This window comes from Oncorhynchus nerka, linkage group LG11 (assembly GCF_034236695.1).
Source record: "Oncorhynchus nerka isolate Pitt River linkage group LG11, Oner_Uvic_2.0, whole genome shotgun sequence".
In the NCBI taxonomy this organism is placed as follows: Eukaryota; Metazoa; Chordata; class Actinopteri; order Salmoniformes; family Salmonidae; genus Oncorhynchus; species Oncorhynchus nerka.
Genome location: NC_088406.1, coordinates 57,239,333 through 57,262,100, shown reverse-complemented (window position 1 = coordinate 57,262,100; position 22,768 = coordinate 57,239,333). Strand labels below are relative to the sequence as shown.

Genomic DNA, 22,768 nt, shown 5'->3' with positions numbered 1-22,768 from the left:
GTTGCATATTATACTCACTCTATTCCCAAAATGGTGTTTTATTAATTTGTACTCATGTTTGTCCGTCCACTTCAACAGTAGATGTAATATTCCAATCTTACTATCACCCTCAAATGCATGTGAATTCACTCTCATTTCACCTTACATCATGATATAGGGCCAGGAGTTAATCCTGAGAGCGTGAACTGACTAGGAAAAACTCTGGCCCCAAGTTTTAAAGCGTCTGACATGGTCAGGCAAACCTTAAACCTAAAATATGAGTATTTGATACATGAACTCTATCAGGATGTGTGTAATGCATTTTGTGGACACTCCCATCACCCACCTGTGCAAATCCCACAAAGAATAGTTGGTCATTGGTCAGGTTGACCGCTGGCAGCCTTTTCTCCTCACCGTTCTGATGCACCCATGCCTGGTACGCCTGAACACAACAGATAAAATCCATTACTATAGAAACATTAACCACCACTCTGCTACCCCTGAGGTGAAGTATAGTATAATAAGAATCATGCTGCCCTAGATCCCACCACTGCCACCATGGGAAGTAACACTGTGATAACTGTAGTAAAAGTAGCAACTATGTAATTGCTTTATAATTACATAGCAATGGATTTGGCAGTAATGGGGTTGAGCAATAACCTCTCAACTCCATTACTGTTACAAAATAACAACTATACTACGGCTAATAATTACTACAGTGATTACTAAATTACTACAGAGACAGTAGGGGAACTAAATGTAATGTGTTATCAAGTAGGGAGACACACTCACATTATAGGCTGCCTTTAGGCCTCCGTTGTCAGCAATGTTCTCTCCCAGCGTCTGCTTGCCATTTATATGCTCCCCATTGATGGTAAACCCATTGTACTGCTCCACCATGCATTCTGTGCGGTTTTTAAATGATTCCACAGAGGAATTTTGCCACCAGGGCCGAAGGTTCCCGTCTTTGTCGTATTCCCTGCCTGATTAAGGAAAAATCATCTTAAAAAAATAAGAACTATCTTTACAAACACGCACACTTAGTAATCATGTCTGTGCATGCATGTCAGTGTGTGTTTGTCAATGGGTGTTTTGTGAGGATGTATCCATGAGTTCTGTGGAATCTGTTAAATGCGGACACTAACCCTGGTCATCAAAGGCATGAGTGAGCTCGTGTCCCATCACTACTCCGATCCCCCCGAAGTTCAGTGCTCTGCAGAGAATTTACATGGGGTCAGAACAGCAAGCACACTCACACTCACACTCACACTCACACTCACTTGGGGTGATCCTGGGCATAAAAGGGTGCCTGGAGGATTCCAGCTGGAAAGACAATGCCATTCTTGGTGGGCATGTAATAGGCGTTGACTGTGGGAGGGGTCATACTCCATCTGGAAGGAAGGTGGCAGAGCAGTCTTTAAAAAAAGAAAACCTGGGAAAGTTGTTGAGAGAGGGAGTGCTAATTGTCATTTCTGGAATGGGATGAATGGAATGGTATGTGTTTGATAATGTTCCATTCATTCCGTTCAAGCCAATACAATGAGCCCATCCTCCATGACACCAGACACCACTGGAGCAAACAGCATCTCAATTAATGTAGTGTTTGAACAGTCAAATTTGTGCACTTAGGGAATAGAGTACAAATTCCAATCGAATGATGATGGTGATGTTGATAATGATGGGTGTAGCTGATGAAGACTCACTGGTCTCTGTTGGGCGGCTTGCGGAGCTGATCGGCCATCACCCTGGCGGAGAAGTTGTAGAAGTTGAGTGCGTTCTGGAAGAAGTTGTCTTCTGAGACATCATACTGTGGAGAGAGAGGCAGGGGCAATAGAGAATTACTCACTGATCAGAAACATAAAAAAATCACAGGGTTCAATGTGTGGTTCAATCATGACAACTCAACAAAAGGCACTAACTCACCCCATCATAAACATCATCCAGTTCTTTGGGGTCCAGGATGAAGTCAGGAAATCCAATCATGTCATAGATGGCGTCCGCCTGAAAACCAAGAGTGAAACAAGGATAAGACAGATCAAGAAACTTCCTGGTTCCATTATTTGGAGGTCTGGACAAAGAGGACTAACTACTGTATTGTAACCTGTAAACCCATATTACTCCCTCTCCCCTCTGTCTATTACACATGCGCAGGGACGCAAACACACGCACAAACACACATAGAGATACCCTCTGGCACCCATACATAGCCTGTCCAGTAGGTGACAACATATCTGACCTTGTCCTTGGCTGCCTGACGCGTTTGTTTGTCCATCCACTTGAGGTGATCAAGAGCATATTTGAAGGCAGTACGGATCTCATTGATCATACCCTCTGCCTGATAGTGGGGTGAGAGACAGAAATTAAATGTAAGATGGAAGAAAGAGGGAAAGATGTAGATCCTTCTTTTGCAATTACACTCAGACATGGACTAAATACCCGAGGCAATCTGAACCGGCCCATCTCTCCTGAATTATGATGAAAAAACAAGAAAACTTGTGTGACCTATTTCCAACCTGTATAAAGTGCTAGTCCTCCCTCTGTGCCTCCTCTCTCTCCCCTTCCACATCTCTCTCTTCTATTTGCTCTCTTCTCTACCCAATAACAATCTACCTGTCACGCCAGCCCCCCGGTGCGCCAGGCTCCCCAGCATTACGCACTACTGACACCATCAGTACGCACACCTGCTTTTCGCTGTCACGCGCATCAGTGTATTATTGAACTCAATCACCTGTTTATTACCTCGCCTATATTTGTCAGTTCCCCATCTCTGCTCCCCGCTTGCTGCATTGATTGTCGAATGTCGTTGACGTTTGCCAGTGTGCTAACGCTGTGCCTGTCTTGTTTCATGTCTGTTCCTTATTAAAATGTTGACTCCCCGTACCTGTTTCTCATCTCCGACGTTGGTCCTTACTCTACCATTTAATGTTACATTTTTTGTCTCCTTTACCCAGTCTCTACTTTCTCTATATTTGTCTCTCCCATCTGCAGGACAGGGAACTATCACTAAATGAGTATTTCATTAATTTCAATCATTTATAATAATTGAAAAATAAATAACATTATAAGCTTTACAATTCATAAGCATTTATATCATTATACAGATAATTTATACAGTGCATTCGGAAAGCATTCAGAACCCTTGACTTTCTCCACATTTTGTTACATAAAATTGATTTTTTTTAAACAATCCTCAATCTAAACACAATACCCTTTGATGTCAAAACAAAAACAGGTTTTTATACATTTTTGCAAATGTATTTAAAAAAAAAACGGAAAAATGAAATTTCCATAAGTGTTCCGAACCTTTACTCAGTACTTTGCTGAAGCACCTTTTACAGCCTTGAGTATGACGTTACAAGCTTGGCACACCTGTTTTTGGGAGTTTCTCCCATTCTTCTCTGTAGATCCTCTCAAGCTCTGTCAAGTTGGATGGGGAGTGTAGCTGCACTTGTCCCGAAGCAACTCCTGCATTGTCTTGGCTGTGTGCTTAGGGTCGTTGTCCTGTTGGAAGGTGAACCTTCACACCAGTCTGAGGTCCGGAGTGCTCTGGAGCAGGTTTTCGTCAAGGATTTCTCTGTACTTTGTGCAGTTAATCTTTACCTCGATCCTGACTAGACTCCCTGTCCCTGCAACTGAAAAACATCCCCACAGCATGATGCTGCCACCACCATGCTTCACCGTAGGGATGGTGCCAGGTTTCATCCAGACGTGACGCTTGGCATTCAGGACAAAGAGTTCAATCTTGGTTTCATCAGGTCAGAGAATCTCGTTTCTCATGGTTTGAGAGTCGTTTAGGTGCCTTTTGGCAGCAAACTGTAAGCAAGCTGTCATGTGCCTTTTATTGAGGAGTGACTTGAGACTTGGTGGTTCCAAACTTCTTCAATTTAAGAATGATGGAAGCCACTGTGTTCTTGGGGACCTTCAATGCTGCAGACATTTTTTGGTACCCTTCCCCAGATCTGTGCCTTGACATAATCCTTTTTCGGAGCTCTACAGACAATTTTTGACATTATTTTGCTCTGATATGCACTGTCAACTGTGGGACCTATGTGCCTATCCAAATCATGTCAAATAAATTGCATTTACCACAGGTGGACTTCAATCAAGTTGTATAAACATCTCAAGGATGATTAATGGAAACAGGATGCACCTGAGCTCAATTTCAAGTCTCATAGCAAAGGGTCGGGAATACTTATTGATCACTTATTAATCTTATTGATAAGGTACCTGTTTTTTTTTGCAAACATTTCTAAAAACCTGTTTTCTCTTTGTAATTATGGGGTATTGTGTGTAGATTGATGAGGGATTTTTTTTTATTTAATCCATTTTCGAATAAGGCTCTAATGTAACAAAATGGGGGGAAAAGTCTAGGGGTTTGAATACTTCCTGAATACATTGTAGGTATTCATAAACATATAAGCATTTAAAATATCTTTTTAATGAAAATTACAATAATATCTTAGCAAATAGGATCCTCTTATGATGACCTTTCATTAGGCCTACACATGGTAACCACTAGGGTAAATGCAGTTGTGCATCAATCATACTCACAATCTCTTTGCTGTGTTTATCAAACGTTGCTTTGACAAAGAGTGCACCCAGGGCAAAGCCGAGCGTGTCATCTGTGTTCCCAATGCAGGTCTGCCATCGAGGTGTGCAGGACTGAGCGAACACACACACACACAACCGAGATAAGTCTCACCAGCTGTTTATATTTTTGGTTGTGAAAAGTGTGTGTACTGTAAGTGTGCTGAGGTAGCACACATGGCTTGTTATGAGCCCTCACATAAAAATCACCAGACTCAGATTAAGCCTAGTCCTGGACTAAAAAGCATGCGCAACAGAGAATCTCCATTGAAATATATATATTTTCTAGCCTTAATCTGTGTCTGGGAAACCAGCCCGAACAAGGTATTTCCTGAAATCGTGGCCCAAATGACACCATATTCCCCAGTGTACTAATTTTAACCAGAGGGCCCTAGTCAAAAGTAGTGCACTACACAGGGAATAGGTTGCTGTTTAGAGCCCAGCCTAAAAACACACCTTCTTGGTTCCATACAGGCTCTCTAGCAGCTTGTCCTGGGCGTTCTCAAAGCGCTGGTCCAGACTGGACACACCCTTCTGCACCAGGTTCCAGATCATGTAGTTGTTGAGCAGGCTGAGAGACGGGGAGGAAGAGGAAATGAGGATGACAAGGATGACGAGGACAAGCAAAGAAACAACAACGACAGTCAATGATTGGGGTTTCATCATGGGCAGAACTGGATGCAGGGACGTCATTATGATGTTTAGAGATTATGGTCAGGTCAGATATCGATTGTATAAGGAATTTTGGTAACATTTTATGAAGACCATATGCAAAATGCATTATACAGAAATATACAGTTGAAGTCAGAAGTTTACATACACTTAGGTTGGAGTCATTAAAACTTGTTTTTCATCCACTCCACACATTTCTTGTTAACAAACTACAGTTTTGGCAAGTTGGTTAGGACATCAATTTTTCCAACAATTGTTCACAGACAGATTATTTCACTGTATCACAATTCCAATGGGTCAGATGTTTACATACACTAAGTTGACTGTGCCTTTAAACAGCTTGGACAATTCCAGACAATTATGTCATGGATTTAGAAGCTTCTGATTGGCTAACTGACATAATTTGAGTCAATTGGAGGTGTACCTGTGGATGTATTTCAAGGCCGACCTTCAAACACAGTGCCTCTTTGCTTGACATCATGAAAAATCAAAAGAAATCAGCCATGACCTTAGAAAAAAAATAGTAGACCTCCACAAGTCTGGTTCATCCTTGGGAGCAATTTCCAAACGCCTGAAGGTACCACGTTCATCTGTACAAACAATAGTACGCAAGTATAAACACCATGGGACCACGCAGCTATCATACCACTCAGGAAGGAGACGCATTCTGTCTCAAAGAGATGAACGTACTTTGGTGTGAAAAGTGCAAATCAATCCAAGAACAACAGGAAAGGACCCTGTGAAGTTGCTGGAGGAAACAGGTACAAAAGTATCGATATCCATAGTAAAACAAGTCCTATATCGACATAATCTGAAAGACCGTTCATCAAGGAAGAAGCCACTGCTCCAAAACCACCATAAAAAAAGCCAGACTACGCATGGGGAAAAAGATCATACTTTTTGGAGAAATGTCCTCTGATCTGATGAAACAAAAATATAACTGTTTGTCCATAATGCCCTTCGTTATGATTGGAGGAAAGGGGGGTAGGATTGCAAGACGAAGAACACCATCCCAACCGTGACGCATGGGGGGTGGCAGCATCATGTTGTGGGGGTGCTTTGCTGCAGGAGGGACAGGTGCACTTCACAAATTAGATGGCATCATGATGTAGGAAAATTATGTGGATATATTGAAGCAACATCTCAAGACATCAGTCAGGAAGTGAAAGCTTGGTCGCAAATGGGTCTTCCAAATGGACAATGAGCCCAAGCATACTCCCAAAGTTGTGGCAAAATGGCTTAAGGACAACAAAGTCAAGGTATTGGAGTGGCAAAATGGCTTAAGGACAACAAAGTAAAGGTATTGGAGTGACAATCACAAAGCCCTGACCTCAACACTATAGAACATTTGTGGGCAGACCTGAAAAGCATGTGCGAGCAAAGAGGCCTTCCAAACCTGACTCAGTTACACCAGCTCTGTCAGGAGGAACGGTCCAAAATTCACCCAACTTATTGTGGAAACCTTGTGGAATGCTATTTATTTTATTTTACCTTTATTTAACTAGGCGAGTCAGTTGAGAACAAATTCTTATTTTCAATGACGTCCTAGGAACAGTGAGTTAACTGCCTGTTCAGGGGCAGAACGACAGATTTGTACCTTGTCAACTCGGAGGTTTGAACTTGCAACCTTCCGGTTATTAGTCCAACACTCTAACCACTAGGCTACCCTGCTAATACCCAAAACGTTTGACCCAAGTTAAACAATTTAAAGGCAATGCTACCAAATACTAATTGAGTGGATGAAAACTTCTGACCCACTGGGAATGTGATAAACCCTAGATTCTAACTTCCGCGGAGCATATAAGGCCCTCCCCCACCCTCCTTTCAGAAAAGCTGACCACGACTCCATTTTGTTGCTCCCAGCCTACAGACAGAAAATAAAACAAGAAACTCCGGCGCTCAGGTTGATGATGTTGTACCCATAGCAACAATTAAAACATTCCCAAACCAGAAACCGTGGATTGATGGCAGCATTCGCGTGAAACTGAAAGTGCAAACCACTGCTTTTAACCAGGGCAAGGTGACCGGAAACATGACCGAATACAAACAGTGTAGCTATTCCCTCCGTAAGGCAATCAAACAAGCTAAGCGTCAGTATAGAGACAAAGTAGAGTCGCAATTCACCGGCTCAGACACAAGAGGTATGTGGCAGGGTCTACAGTAAATCACAGATTACAAAAAGAAAACCAGCCACGTCGCGGACCAGGATGTCTTGCTCCCAAACAGACTAAATAACTTTTTGCCCGCTTTGAGGACAATACAGTGCCACTGACACGGCCCGCTACCAAAACCTGCGGACTCTGCTTCACTGCAGCTGACGTGAGTAAAACATTTAAACGTGTTAACCCTCACTAGGCTGCAGGACCAGACGGCATCCCCAACCACGTCCTCAGAGCATGCGCACGCAGACCAGCTGGCTGGTGTGTTTACGGACATATTCAATCAATCAATCCTTATCCCAGTCTGCTGTTCCCACATGCTTCAAGAGGGCCACCATTGTCCCTGTTCCCAAGAAAACTAAGATAACGGAGCTAAACGACTACCGCCCAGTGGCATTCACTTCCGTCATCATCAAGTGCTTTGAGAGACTAGTCAAGGACCATATCACCTTCACCCAACCTGACACCCTAGACCCACTCCAATTTGCTTACCTCCCAAATAGGTCCACAGACGAAGCAATCGCAAACACACTACACACTGCCCTAACCCATCTGGACAAGAGGAATACCTATGTGAGAATTCTGTTTATCGAGTACAGCTCAGCATTTAACACCATAGTACCCTCCAAACTCATCACCAAGCTCGAGACCCTGGGTCTTGACCCCGCCCTGTGCAACTTGGTACTGTACTTCCTGACAGGCCGCCCCCAGGTGGTGAGGGAAGGTAACAACATCGCCACCCTGCTGATCCTCAACACTGGGGCCCCACAAGGGTGCGTTCTGAGCCCTCTCCTGTACTCCCTGTTCACCCACAACCTTGTGGCCATGCACGCCTCCAACTCAATCATCAAGTTAGCGGACGCCACTACAGTGGTAAGCTTGATTACCAACAATGACGAGACGGCCTACAGGGAGGAGGTGAGGGCCCTCGGAGTGTGGTGTCAGGAAAATAACCTCACACTCAACGTCAACAAAACAAAGGAGATGATTGTGGACTTCAGGAAACAGCAGAGGGAGCACCCCCCTATCCACATCGACGGGACAGTAGTGGAGAGTAGTAGGTTTAAGTTCCTCGGCGTACACATCACGGACAAACTGAATTGGTCCACCCACACAGACAACGTTGTGAAAAAGGCGCAGCAGCGCCTCTTCAACCTCAGGAGGCTGAAGAAATTTGGTTTGTCACCAAAAGCACACAAACTTTTACAGATGCACAATCGAGAGCATCCTGTCGGGCTGTATCACTGCCTGGTACGGCAACTGCTCCGCCCACAAACCGTAAGGCTCTCCAGAGGGTATTGAGGTCTGCACAACGCATCACCGGGGGCAAACTACCTGCCCTCTAGGACACCTACACCACCCGATGTCACAGGAAGGCCATAAAGATCATCAAGGACAACAACCACCGAGCCACTGCCTGTTCAACCCGCTATCATCCAGAAGGCGAGGTCAGTACAGGTGCATCAAAGCAGGCACCGAGAGACTGAAAAACAGCTTCTATCTCAAGACCATCAGACTGTTAAACAGCCACCACTAACATTGAGTGGCTGCTGCCAACACACTGACTCCACTCCAGCCCCTTTAATAATGGATATTGATGGAAATTGATGTAAAAATAGATCACTAGCCACTTTAAACAATGCTACTTAATATAATGTTTATATACCCTCATTACTCATCTCATATGTATATACTGTACTCTATAACATCTACTCCATATTGCCTATGCCGTGCTGTACCATCACTCATTCATATATCTTTATGTACATATTATTTATCCTTTGACACTTGTGTGTATAAGGTAGTAGTTTTGGAATTGTTAGGTTAGATTACTCGTTGATTATTACTGCATTGTCGGAACTAGAAGCACAAGCATTTCGCTACGCTCGCATTAACATCTGCTAACCATGTGTATGTGACAAATACATTTGATTTGATTTTATTCTGACATTGCACATTTTTTAAATAAAGTGGTGATCCTAACTGACCTAAGCAACGTACAGCAGCATAGTGCTTCATAATTGCTAGTCATTTTTTCCTCAAGGATCATACAGCAATATAATGATAATGTTTATGTCAACGAGCAGCACATCATAATATCCACTTATTTTCCACTTATTTTTTACAAATTTTTCTCCCCAATTTTGTGGTATCCAATTGGTAGTTACAGTCTTGTCCCATCACCTACACAAGGGAAGCAAACCGAATTTGCTGTATGATTAATGACGATCTCCATATCGCAAATGTACTGTCCCTTATTAGACTTCCGTGAATTATTTTAAAATATGCCGACGGCCTCAGGCCGTGCCCCATGGCCAGATCTTTCGGGAAGTCATCAAATAAAGTCTCTCGAACATTTGGTTTCCGTTTTATACAATTTTCAAATTTGTCATTTTTCCACTGTTCCTGAAAATTACACCTGATGGCGAATGGCTGCTTATTGCAAATGTACAAAACATCACCAAAATGACATGTCCATTTTTCCTAAACGGAAAAGACTTCGAAGAAGAAACTTGGTGAGCACAGGTTTGGCCTAATGGGCCCAGTTACAAGATGGCATCGAGGCCTCAATGCTTTTTGAGTTAAGGCCATTTTTCTGGGAAAAAAGAACCCACCATTTATCTATCGTAATTTACAAGAATCGTACAATTGATGATGGCCAAATAATATATATATATTTTTCAAGTTAGATCCAGTTGCGGCATGTTCAGACGAATCCGTTCAAGGTGTGTTTCGGAGCGCTACGTGATCTCTGTGATTTTCTGAAATCACACACACACACACACACACACACACACACAGAGTCAATGGGGAGTAACACAGTGAGGGGCTTAAAGACACAGAGCCTGCAATAGTTACCTGCGTTCAAACTATCAAAGAACCGTCAGACCTAGAGCTCTGAAACTTTATATGCATCTTCTAGAGCTTAAGTCGATCGTGCATGGTGAGTTATGTGGCTCTAGACGTTCTCAGGCCGAGAAACAGCCTCGTACATTTGCAATTTCAATTCATTTTGACCAGCGCGAAAATGACGACATTTAGAAAAGTCTAGGTGCATTGAAACCTTATCGGCCCATAGAGACGGGCCCTAAAGTTTCTGTCCGATATCTATTTCAGGGACCCCACAGCAAAGCCCGGAAAAAGTTAATTTTCAGCACTAATTAAGATCGCTGTTCGGGCTCCGAATGACCTATTGAGACAAAACTCAGCATTCGGGGTCGCTTCAGCTAGGCCTACACATAATGTCAGAACTGGACCCACACCTAGAACATAACTACGTGTTTTATGTTTTTATTATGGTTTAAACAGAAGGCGCTGTGAATTTTGGGCCTGCCCTGAAATATGTGATAGTTGGCTTCTAACCGGGTTGGACAAAGTGGGTTTGGTGTCAGTTTGGTCCAGGGCTGGGTACTGAGCACCCCCCACCCGTGCCCATCCATTTCGGTCATCATACATGACAAATAGACCTAGGTTGATTCAGGGCTTAACATAGTGATATATATATCATTTGGGCAGTATAAATGCCATTTGGACTTGGTTCACTGACTTTTGGGTTCGGAAGCCGACTTCCTATGATCACATATGGCAAATGGACATAACATCCTGATTTGGAACTTTCAATACTTATATATTGCATTTGGACATTTCTTATGGCATTTGGACATGGTTCACTGTTTTTTGGATTCGGAAACCGTCTTCCTATGATCACATATGGACATAACATCCTGATTTGGCACTTTCAATACTTATATATTGCATTTGGGCATTTGGCAATGGTTCACTGACTTTTGAGAAGGTGATACATTTTTAAAAAGATATTTAAAAAATATTACAATTTTGAAATTGACACTTGGGTCTTGACTTTATGTCCATTTGCAATATGAAAAATTACTGTGGAGCGCGATCACCATCTTTGGGATTTTTGCTGTACGACACTTGGCATTTGCCATATGCCAGTTGCCATAAACTTCGAATGAATTGCCGTCCAATTGAGTGGTATTTGCAATTGTGTATTTGTTTCATACAATGGCAATAAGATGCCATTCATTTTTGTCCATTTCATGGGGGTCTTCCCTTACCTATGTATATGATTGGTTTGTTTGATGTAGACTAACATTTCGTCCCAAATTGAATTTTATGAATGCCCATCCATGTGGTAGGCACCCTGTTTGCAAAACTTCATCAGGAGTTATCATGAGCCTATTTGCAATGTGTTTACACAGCAGAGAAATGCAGAACAATTTTCTTTTTCGCTATGATCAGACAAACTTGAAACCACTGATTTTCCCTTGTCAGATTATGCAGTCAGGAAAAACCTCTGGCCCTTAACACGGTGCATGGCAGCCCATTCAGCTATGACATAATGTATTACGGGTGGGGCCTGGAGTATTTCCTGACCATGTGACCTGATCTTTGGCTGTCGGGGACTAAGGACGATCAGGTTGAGTTCCATCTAGGTCCTCACCTGCGCTCGGTCTTGTTGATCAGGTCAGACACCTGTTGCAAGTACTCCTTGGCATATAGCACCACTGGCTCTGTATCGTTCAGGTCCAGAGGGGACAGGGCCGAGGACAGGTAGTCCAGCCAGTCCACCGCTGGAGCCAGCAGCTGAGGGCGAGAGAGGTTAGAGGTCACCCTTGTGAAAAAGACAGTTGAACACAAAAACAAAGTTTATAGACATTTCAGAACTCAAGTTGCCTCATGTTGAAAGGAGTCCATGTCCCACATAACTTAATCTTTTCACATACAAAATTGTGTCTATCTATCCGATTCATGAGACATAATGGTGAATCCACACGACAGATCAACTTTTGTTTTTTAAGCAGTGGGAATCCCCTCCATATAGATGGTGGACTAACCACTATACCACCCACATGTAATGGTTTTCTTCTGGTGAAAGAGAGGCGGACCAAAATGCAGCGTGGTGGTTATTCATGTTTTTAATAAAGACGACTATACATGAACAGACTAAACAAACCAAGAAAAGTGAAAACCTAAACAGTCCTATCTGGTGCAAACACAGAGACAGGAACAATCACCCACAAAACCCAACACAAAACAGGCTACCTAAATATGGTTCCCAATCAGAGACAATGACTAACACCTGCCTCTGATTGAGAACCATATCAGGCCAAACATAGAAATAGACAAACCAGACACACAACATAGAATGCCCACCCAGCTCATGTCCTGACCAATACTAAAACAAGGAAAACACATACGAACGATGGACAGAACGTGACACCACACAAGAACATTAGACTGTATTTCACGTTTGAAACAGTCTGACAAACAATTTTTTTGTGTGATTTAGGCTACATTACGATTCTATTCCCTTCTCCCGAAATTTGCACTCATACACTCCCCGTCAAAGATTTCAAAGGAATGGACTGGTGTAAGGAATATGGTGGAAATTTCCTTCAGCCATGCTTGCTCCAATCCAATGCATTAGTGGGAGTAAACAAGTGCACACTTCTGGAGAAGGGTAGAGAATCTGAACGCAACCTTTGATTTGTAAACTATCGCTTCAAACTGGACCAAATTATTCATCATACAGAGAGAGAGAGACAAAACAGTAAGAGGAGCCCTCATATATTTGCATTCCAGATCTCAGACTCAACTAAAGCCACCCCTATCCTGGAGGGTCTGTAGGGGTATTACAGTAAAACCATCAGCCCTCAGTCCCAGACACTCATTCCACTGCCTTAATCCAGAGCCGAGCACAGAGCAGGGAGGTAGAGAGATGATGGGATAAAAAAAAATTCTGGGCTGTTTAATTGTTTGGTCTTTATTGCAAACCAAAGAGACTGCGACAGTTAGTACAGTATATACAGTAGGACTACTTGTTTTTTTCTAACAATCCTTACGATGCATTGTAACATGTTTAAAGATTAGGGTTGTCACAATACCAGAATTTTGACTTTGAGACCAATATATTAACACCACACCGGCAGTCAGGAGTCATGACCGCAGTCAAATTCCACGTGACCGTAACTAAACATCTCCAAAACTGCACTCTGATGCTGCTGATGTTCATTAGTGGCCTACCAAACTTGCTAACGGCCAGTTGCTTGTGGCCTGGTACTCAGCGCTCTATTGTCCATTTAAATCCCTATGACATCAATGTAAATGGAATCGAAAATGAAATCAAACACTTCATGAGAGCCCTGGCAGAGTTTGAGTAGAATAGGATCACCTGTTGCGCAGCGAGAGCCAGCTTCTCATAGCTGGTTGATGCATGGAATGAAATGTGTTCCTATAAACCCATGGTGACAACGTTTCTATAGGCTATGCAATTGCGTGATAAAACAGAGTTTGATGGCATTTATTAAAAAGAAGATCCCATCAGCTTCTATAGGCTACGCCTGCTATATTTATTTCTCAACTTTCCTCATTTAAAAGCATGCCTAGCCTAAGATCACCATGTGCAATGCCAAGCGTCAGGTGGAGTGGTGTAAAGCTTGCCGCCATTGGAATACGGAGCAATGAAAACGTGTTCTATGGAGTGATAGTTATACCATCTGGCAGTCCAACGGACTAATCTGGGTTTGGCGGATGCCAGGAGAATGCTACCTTCTCAATGCATAGTGCCAACTGTAAAGTTTGGTAGAGGAGGAATAATGGTCTGGGGCTGTTTTTCATGGTTCGAGGTGGGCCCCTAAGTTCCAGTGAAGGGAAATCTTAACGCTACAATATACAATGACTTTCTAGATGATTCTGTGCTTCCAACTTTGTGGCAACAGTTTGGGGGAAGGCCCTTTCCTGTTTCAGCATGACAATGCCACCACACACAAAGAGAGGCCCATATACATAAATAGTTTGTCGTGATCGGTGTGGAAGAACTTGACTGGCCTGCACAGGACACTGATCTCAACCCCATCGAACACCTTTGGGATGAATTGGAACACCGACTGCGAGCCAGGTCTAATCGCCCAACATCAGTGCCCAACTCGCTAATGCTTTTGTGGCTGACTGGAAGCAAGTCCCTGCAGCAATGTTCCAACATCTAGTTTAAAGCCTTCCCATAAGAGTGGAGGCTTTTATAGCAGCACATGATTTTGGAATGAGATGTTTGACAAGCAGGTATCCACATACTTTTGGTCATGTAGTGTATATTAGTAGGCTCTATAGTTAGATGGGTGAGAATGTTATCATGCGCTTGTCAAATTGTGAATGAGAGACTGTGTGCAACCTGGCATGAAACCGAGACTTTCATGCAACTTTTTTTCGAATCATCATTAGAGTTGCATTATGCAGGCTTAGAATGTATTAGATATGATATAAAATATAGCCTACGGTTTGTATCACAACTCAAGTTGCATAAATAACTCTAAATGTACCATATAGGAGGCTCTGTTATCACTTTGTTATGCATTAGGGGGCGCTAATTAACATTTTTGGATGAAAAACGTTCCCGTTTTAAACAAGATATTTTGTCACGAAAAGATGCTCGACTATGCATATAATTGACAGCTTTGGAAAGAAAATACTCTGACGTTTCCAAAACTGCAAAGATATTGTCTGTGAGTGCCACAGAACTGATGTTACAGGCGAAACCCAGATAAAAATCCAACCAGGAAGTGCCGACAACGTTTGTCGTGTTTCTGTCGATATTATGGAGTTAATTTTGAAAAAAGTTTGGCGTTGTAGTGGTGGCATTTTCCGGTCGATTTCTCAGCCAAGCATGATGAACAAACGGGAGCTATTTCGCCTACAAAAATAATATTTTTGGAAAAAAGGAACATTTGCTATCTAACTGGGAGTCTCCTGAGTAAAAGCATTCAAAGTTCTTCAAAGGTAAATGTTAAGGGAATTTTTATTTCAATCAGGATGTACTAATCAGAATACTATTATGTTACTGTATATGTATGAATTTTCTTTCTTAATCCTAGTACTGAATATAATGTGTGTAAATATAATCAAGGATTAGAACAATGACGGTCTGCTCCTTGGTAGAAATTAATGAACTAAATATTCAGACTGGCTAGAATGCTTGTCTACACCGGAAGACCTTGGCTCAGCCATAAATTATATTAAATTGGTAGGGAGACGATGTGGGAAGGCTTGAGATACTGCCTTTGTACCAGGGTGGGAGAAGAGACGGGTTGGTACTTGGAACTAATGACGTCATTTTCAGTTTATAACCTGTGGTAACCTGTATCGTGTTAAGTACTCTCGTGAATAAACTCTGCTGATTGACTTTAAGACTGGGCTCTGTCCATTATTATAGAATAAGGGTCTTACAAATCCTTATGAATTGACAGAGTGTTTAATTTTAATTGGGTATTTAAAACATAGAGGAATTTAATTCTTGTATCAGTAAATTATTTAATTTGGTTGCTTTTCTTGTTTTCATGAAAATGTTGCCTGCTGCCATGATAAACTTACACAAATGCTTGTCTAGCGTTGGCTGTAACGCATATTTTGAAAATCTGAGATGACAGTGTTGTTAACAAAAGGCTAAGCTTGTGTTTGAATATATTTATTTCATTTCATTTGCGATTTTCATGAATAGGAAAAGTTACTAGGGGTATTTATGTCCGCTGCGTTATGCTAATTCGTTTGAGGCTATGATTACGATCCCGGATCCGGGATTGCTCGTCGCAAGAGGTTAACCACACTGAATGTGCGCACTACCTCGGAAATTGTTTTGGGAAAATATCCTTTCCATTTTATTCAGCCATGTTCAATTGTACTCTTTATACTATAAATAATGCCACACGAATAAGAAACTATTGTCTGCTAAATTAACTAGTGGAGCCCGCAGGCATATGACATAGCCAGATCAGTGTCACACCCTGATCTGTTTCACCTGTCTTTGTGATTGTCTCCACCCTCTCCAGGTGTCACCCATCTTCCCTATTATCCCCTGTGTTTTTATACCTGTTGCTGTCCATTGCCAGTTTGTTTTGTTTTGTCAAGCCAACCAGCATTTTTCCCTCTGTTCCTGTCTCTTGATTGTTCCTGGTTTTGACCTTTTCTGCCTGTCCTGAGCCTGCCTGCCATCCTGTACGTTTGCCCCACTACTCTGGATTATCAACCCCTGTCTGCCTTGACCTGTCATTTGCCTGCCTCTGTTGCTGTAATAAACATAGTTACTGCGACATAGTTTGCATTTGGGTCTTACCTGAAACATTGATAATCAGGTTCTGAACATTATGACAACTCAGAATATACTATTCTGTTCTTCTGAAATAGGCTACATTTTCGTCATATAATTCTTTAGACCTGCCTAAAATAAATCATGGATTTATTGTGATGGTGTAGGCTATATTAAAAGGGATTTATTAGACTTTTTAAAATGTAGATGTTCCAAAAGGTCTGCATCAGTGTAGGGTACGAGTAGAAGTCCGGAGATGCTAAACGTGTTTGTTAATTATGATCAAGAACCATGAGACCAGCAGTTATTTAGTTATGTCATTTACCAGCTGAAAAATGTTCATGATCGCCACAGCCCTAATACTCGTGCCACGGCAAAAAAAGAAAGTGGAGAGAACGACTGATCTTTTTTTTAAATTCTGTTTTCACTCTCTAAATCTCACTTTTCTTAAAGGCCTTATATGCAGACAAAATGTGCATATACACAATTCCCTGTGTTTTATATACATTTACACACTATGAGGTTGGAATAAAATAGCCTGAAAATGATGATAATGCTCTTTTAGTGTAAGAGCTGTTTGAAAATATGGAGTTGTGGGATGCCTGGTGACATAGACCAATTCTAAAGAGTTCCAAACTTCTGCCAATACCAGCTAGTTTTCAGTTTACCCTTCCCCACTCAGACCACTCTCAGACAGTCCTAGCTAAATTCTTGCTTGAAAAATTGCTCTTGCTAAGAAGTTGTGTTTCTTTTGAAAATTGAATTGAAAACAATGACAGTAAGGTACTTAAAGTGGAACTGACATTGTTTTAGCAACATTTCAGCAAAATCTTATTTAAATCTGTTCATATACACCCCCTGGAAGAATGACACTTTTTTGCTTTACATTTTCTGACAAGCAACCACTTAGATATGGTCATTTTTAAATTTTCATAGAATGTTTGTAAGGCATTTGAAAGCAGGGCAATTGAAGTTGAATTCACCTATGTGAACTCATCAGGCTGTAATTTCATATAGTAGATGACTCATCGGTTGACTCATTTATACTCGCTTGTCTCCCCTATTCGGCCCGCGGGCCTTGTGTTTGACACGTGCGCTATTAGTCACGCTATGACTGACTTGTGATCATTGCCCTTGCTAGTTTGATTGTATTGGCATCCCAGCCTTAGTCGTCCGTTTTGTTCAAAATATTGAGACATTGAAACAGTGCATCCAGAATGGGTGGGGGCAGCAAACGATGTGATTTACTGTGATTTACAACCTGATAGTAATATTTTTTGGACAATCAAGAAATGTATTGGTGAATTATAATAATCATGATTTGAACTGTATCCATCTATTCTGCTAACAAGGTCTTACTGTACTTCATGGAATTTTGAGTCAAATGAAAAACTATTTTTAAAACCTCTTATAGAAGTTGGTTTATAAGCATAAACTGGGAATTTTATATTTTTGACTGTCACAGGAAGGCCATAAAGATCATCAAGGACAACAACCACCGAGCCACTGCCTGTTCACCCCGCTATCATCCAGAAGATGAGGTCAGTACAGGTGCATCAAATCAGGGACCGAGAGACTGAAAAACAGCTTCTATCTCAAGGCCATCAGACTGTTAAACAGCCACCTCTTGAGTGGCTGCTGCCAACATACTGACTCAACTCCAGCCACTTTAAGAATGGAAAAATTGATGTACAAATGTATCACTTGCCACTTTAAATAATGCCACTTAATATCATGTATACATACCCCACATTACTCATCTCATATGTATACACTGTACTCTATACCTTCTACTGCATCTTGCCTATGCCGTTCTGTACCATCACACATTCATATATTTTTATGTACATATTCTTCATCCCTTTACACTTGTGTGTATAAGGTAGTTGTTGTGGAATTGTTAGGTTAGATTACTTGTTGATTAATACTGCATTGTCGGAACTAGAAGCACAAGCATTTCGCTACACTTGCATTAACATCTGCTAACCATGTGTATGTGACAAATAACATTTGATTTGATAAGTTCTATGCATTTAGTTGATTTTCAAACGTAAGACATATTTGAAAACTCTATAGTACTGAACTGTTTTTCAAGTACTGACGTGTCGGTGTAACGTGCAACACTAGTAAGGATAGGATCATAGTAGTTCCCATTCCTTTATGGTATGCCTATGTATTCCAGAGATTTAGTAGAAAATGTTAGGTGCCCATCGTGTCATCATTAAAAGCTTTGCTCATCGATCGCTTACTCACCATTTAAGGGGTCATTGGGAGCAGGGTCATGTTCAGCACAGAAAACATTTTGCAACAGACAATAACAGCTAGTCCTTCCCTGCTTCAAACCATTTGCTTCTGTTTGGTGCCCAATGAACATGACCCTAGAGTTGTAGCGTAATAATCTAGTGTTAGAACCACTAGAAACAGAACAAATGATCTATGGCATTACCATTCAAAGTCATGCCTCATCAACACGACTGCTTTTGCAAGCTTAAGGTTAACAGACTGATTTTCTAGAGCAATTACATTCAGATGGTCGGTGGTATACACAATATACCCATTTCACAGATTCAACCCATCCTACAAATGCTGACATTCAATTCCTATGAAACAGAGAACCATCTCTGTTTGTTGACAAAAGGCTTCTCGATATCCTCCAACCATTTGCATTCCCTTCACGATCTCGCTCGCGAGATCTGCTGCTACCGTGAAGATAGAAGGGCTTAGCAACAGTCACCTTGGCAACCAGGGGAACATTCGTAAAACAAAAAAAGAGGACTGCAGGAGATGCAGATTAGAATAGTCCTCTTAGGAGGGATAAAACACAGACAAAGGTGTGAAGAGGCTCAGGGTTTCAAAATGGTAGTGGTGAGTTGGTGTGGGAGAGGCTGCGAGAAAAAGCCATGTGTCCTCGGATGGGGCCACAGTGTCTCCTGACCCCTCCTGTCTCAGCCTCCAGTATTTATGCTGCAGTAGTTCATGTGTCGGGGGGCTGGGGTCAGTTTGTTATATCTGGAGTACTTCTCCTGTCCTATTCGGTGTCCTGTGTGAATCTAAGTGTGCGTTCTCTAATTCTCTCCTTCTCTCTTTCTTTCTCTCTCTCGGAGGACCTGAGCCCTAGGACCATGCCCCAGGACTACCTGACATGATGACTCCTTGCTGTCCCCAGTCCACCTGGCCATGCTGCTGTTCCAGTTTCAACTGACCTGAGCCCTAGGACCATGCCCCAGGACTACCTGACATGATGACTCCTTGCTGTCCCCAGTCCACCTGGCCATGCTGCTGCTCCAGTTTCAACTGTTCTGTCTTACTATTATTCGACCATGCTGGTCATTTATGAACATTTGAACATCTTGGCCATGTTCTGTTATAATCTCCACCCGGCACAGCCAGAAGAGGACTGGCCACCCCACATATACTCTCTCTAATTCTCTCTTTCTTTCTCTCTCTCGGAGGACCTGAGCCCTAGGACCGTGCCCCAGGACTACCTGACATGATGACTCCTTGCTGTCCCCAGTCCACCTGACTGTGCTGCTGCTCCAGTTTCAACTGTTCTGCCTTATTATTATTCGACCATGCTGGTCATTTATGAACATTTGAACATCTTGGCCATGTTCTGTTATAATCTCCACCCGGCACAGCCAGAAGAGGACTGGCCACCCCACATAGCCTGGTTCTTCTCTAGGTTTCTTCCTAGGTTTTGGCCTTTCTAGGGAGTTTTTCCTAGCCATTGTGCTTCTACACCTGCATTGCTTGCTGTTTGGGGTTTTAGGCTGGGTTTCTGTACAGCACTTTGAGATATCAGCTGATGTACGAAGGGCTATATAAATTAATTTGATTTGATGCATGTTTTGACACTAATGGAGGCAGGAGAAAAAGTGGGAACAGACTGTAATTGAATAAGAATTAACTCTGAGAGGCTTTAAAGACTCACATATGTACCTCACATTTGTACCTCTCTCTCTCTCATACATACTGTCACGAATCCCGCCGAAGATGGTGCCTCTTCCTGTTTGGGCGGTGCTCGGCGGTCGTCGTCGCCGGCCTACTAGCTGCCATCAATTCCCTTTCCTTTTGTTTCTGTTAGTTGGGTCTAATTGGTTACACCTGTTTTGAGTTTAGTTTTGTTTGTAGGCTATTTAAGGGCGCTAGGACCGCTGTCATTGGAATAAAATATCCACGTACGGAACTACCTGCTCTCTGCCCTTGACTCCTCCACCCACCATTCATAGAAGTCTTAACAGAAGCCCGCACCACTGAATGGAGTCAGCAGGAGCAGCGACCACCCCTCTCCCAACTATGGAAGAGCGCGTCCATCATCATACAGCTGTCCTCCATCGGATCGGTTCAGCGATGGACCAGATGATGGAGAGGATGGAGCGATGGGAGAGGAGTGGTCTACCGACGTCTACCCCAGCTCCCCCACAGACGACGGCACCCACTCCACCTACATCGTCATCTGGGTCCAGCACATTGCGTCTCTCCCCCCCGAGGGAGTACGATGGAGCGGCGGCTGGGTGCCAGGGATTTTTGCTCCAGCTCGAGCTCTACCTGGCTACCGTGCGTCCGACTTCCTCGGGTGAGGAGAGTGTGAGCCTCCTCGTCTCCTGTTTGTCGGGTAGGGCCCTGGACTGGGCCAACGCTGTCTGGAACAGCCCAGACTCTGCTCGGGACCACTATCCGGAGTTCACCCGCCGTTTTCGAGCGGTGTTCGACCACCCACCAGAGGGCAAAGCGGCGGGTGAGCAACTGTTCCACCTCAGACAGGAGATGAGGAGTGCGCAGGACTTCGCGTTGGAGTTCCGGACCCTGGCTGCTGGTGCGGGGTGGAATGACAGGGCCCTGATGGACCATTAACGATGCAGCCTCCGGGAGGACGTCCGCCGGGAGCTAGCTTGTCGAGACACCACACTCTCCCTTGATGAACTTATAGACATGTCGATTCGACTGGACAACCTGCTAGCTGCCCGCGGGCGTTCAGAAGGGGTCCTGTCAATTCCACCTTCCAGCCCTCCCGCTCCAACTCCGATGGAGTTGGGAGGAGCTGCTTCTAGGGGGACCGGAGGAGGAGGCTTCTCCTGCGCCTACTGTGGCCGGAGAGGACACACTTCGGACCGGTGCTGGAGGAGTCCCTCTGGGAGTCGAGCTGGCAGGCAGAACACTTCTCAGCCACCCCAGGTGAGTAGGCACAAAACTCACCCAGAGCTCCCTGTTGGTCACATGTTTTTCTTTATTTTGTTCCCTGTGTTTTCCCCCTCTCTCCAGCATAAGGAGCTAGTCGATTCAGGCGCAGCTGGGAGTTTTATGGATCGCGGACTCGCCCGTAAGTTGGGTATTCCGTTGGTGCAGATAGACCCACCTTTCCACGTGCACTCCTTAGATAGCCGACCGTTAGGGTCAGGGCTGGTCAGGGAGGCCACGATTCCTCTGAACATGGTAATGCAGGGGGATCATAGGGAGCAGATTAGTTTCTACCTTATTGATTCACCTGGGTTTCCAGTGGTGTTGGGGGTTCCCTGGCTGGCTATTCACAATCCCCTCATTTCCTGGAGACAGGGGGCTCTTCAGGGGTGGTCAGACGAGTGTTCAGGTAGGTGTATGGGAGTTTCCATCGGTGCGCATTCCCCCAGAATATGCCGATTTGGCTATCGCTTTTAGGAAGAAAAAGGCAACCAAATTACCACCCCATCGACGGCCGGATTGTGTGATAAACCTCCAGGAGAATGCTGCACTTCCCCGGAGTCACGTGTACCCATTGTCACAGGAGATGTTGGCTATGGAGACATATGTCACGGAAGCTCTGAGACAGGGGTACATTATTTTTTGTGAGGAAAAAGGAGGGACGACTGCGTCCGTGCATTGATTATCGAGCTCTCAATTCGATCACAGTGGGATTTAGTTATCCATTACCTCTCATCGCTACGGCGGTGGAATCATTCCACGGAGCGCATTTCTTCACAAAACTGGATCTCAGGAGCGCGTATAATCTGGTGCGTATTCGGGGAGGAGACGAGTGGAAAACAGCGTTTAGTACCACATCAGGCCACTATGAGTACCTCGTCATGCCGTATGGGTTGAAGAATGCTCCAGCCGTCTTCCAATCCTTTGTAGATGAGATTCTCAGGGACTTGCACGGGCAGGGTGTGGTAGTCTATATTGATGACATCTTGATTGATTCTGCCACACGCGCCGCGCATGTCTCCCTAGTGCGCAAGGTCCTTGGTCGACTGCTGGAGCATGACCTATACGTCTTGACTGAGAAATGTGTGTTCTC

General features: G+C 43.5%; 1 protein-coding gene across 4 annotated transcripts in view; it reads right to left on the bottom strand.

The window, feature by feature from the left end:
• Positions 1-22,768, bottom strand: part of LOC115137201 (endothelin-converting enzyme 2-like) — an 83,289-nt gene that overhangs the window by 3,067 nt on the left and 57,454 nt on the right. For all 4 annotated transcript variants that reach the window (XM_029673353.2, XM_029673352.2, XM_029673354.2 and 1 more), the window contains 10 exons: positions 11,863-12,005; positions 5,023-5,137; positions 4,531-4,641; positions 2,216-2,314; positions 1,903-1,980; positions 1,683-1,786; positions 1,260-1,370; positions 1,125-1,192; positions 772-962; positions 326-421 (listed from right to left, as the gene is read on the bottom strand). In XM_029673353.2, the coding sequence (XP_029529213.1) occupies positions 326-421; positions 772-962; positions 1,125-1,192; positions 1,260-1,370; positions 1,683-1,786; positions 1,903-1,980; positions 2,216-2,314; positions 4,531-4,641; positions 5,023-5,137; positions 11,863-12,005 (1,116 nt within the window). The remainder of the gene's footprint in view (positions 1-325; positions 422-771; positions 963-1,124; positions 1,193-1,259; positions 1,371-1,682; positions 1,787-1,902; positions 1,981-2,215; positions 2,315-4,530; positions 4,642-5,022; positions 5,138-11,862; positions 12,006-22,768) is intronic.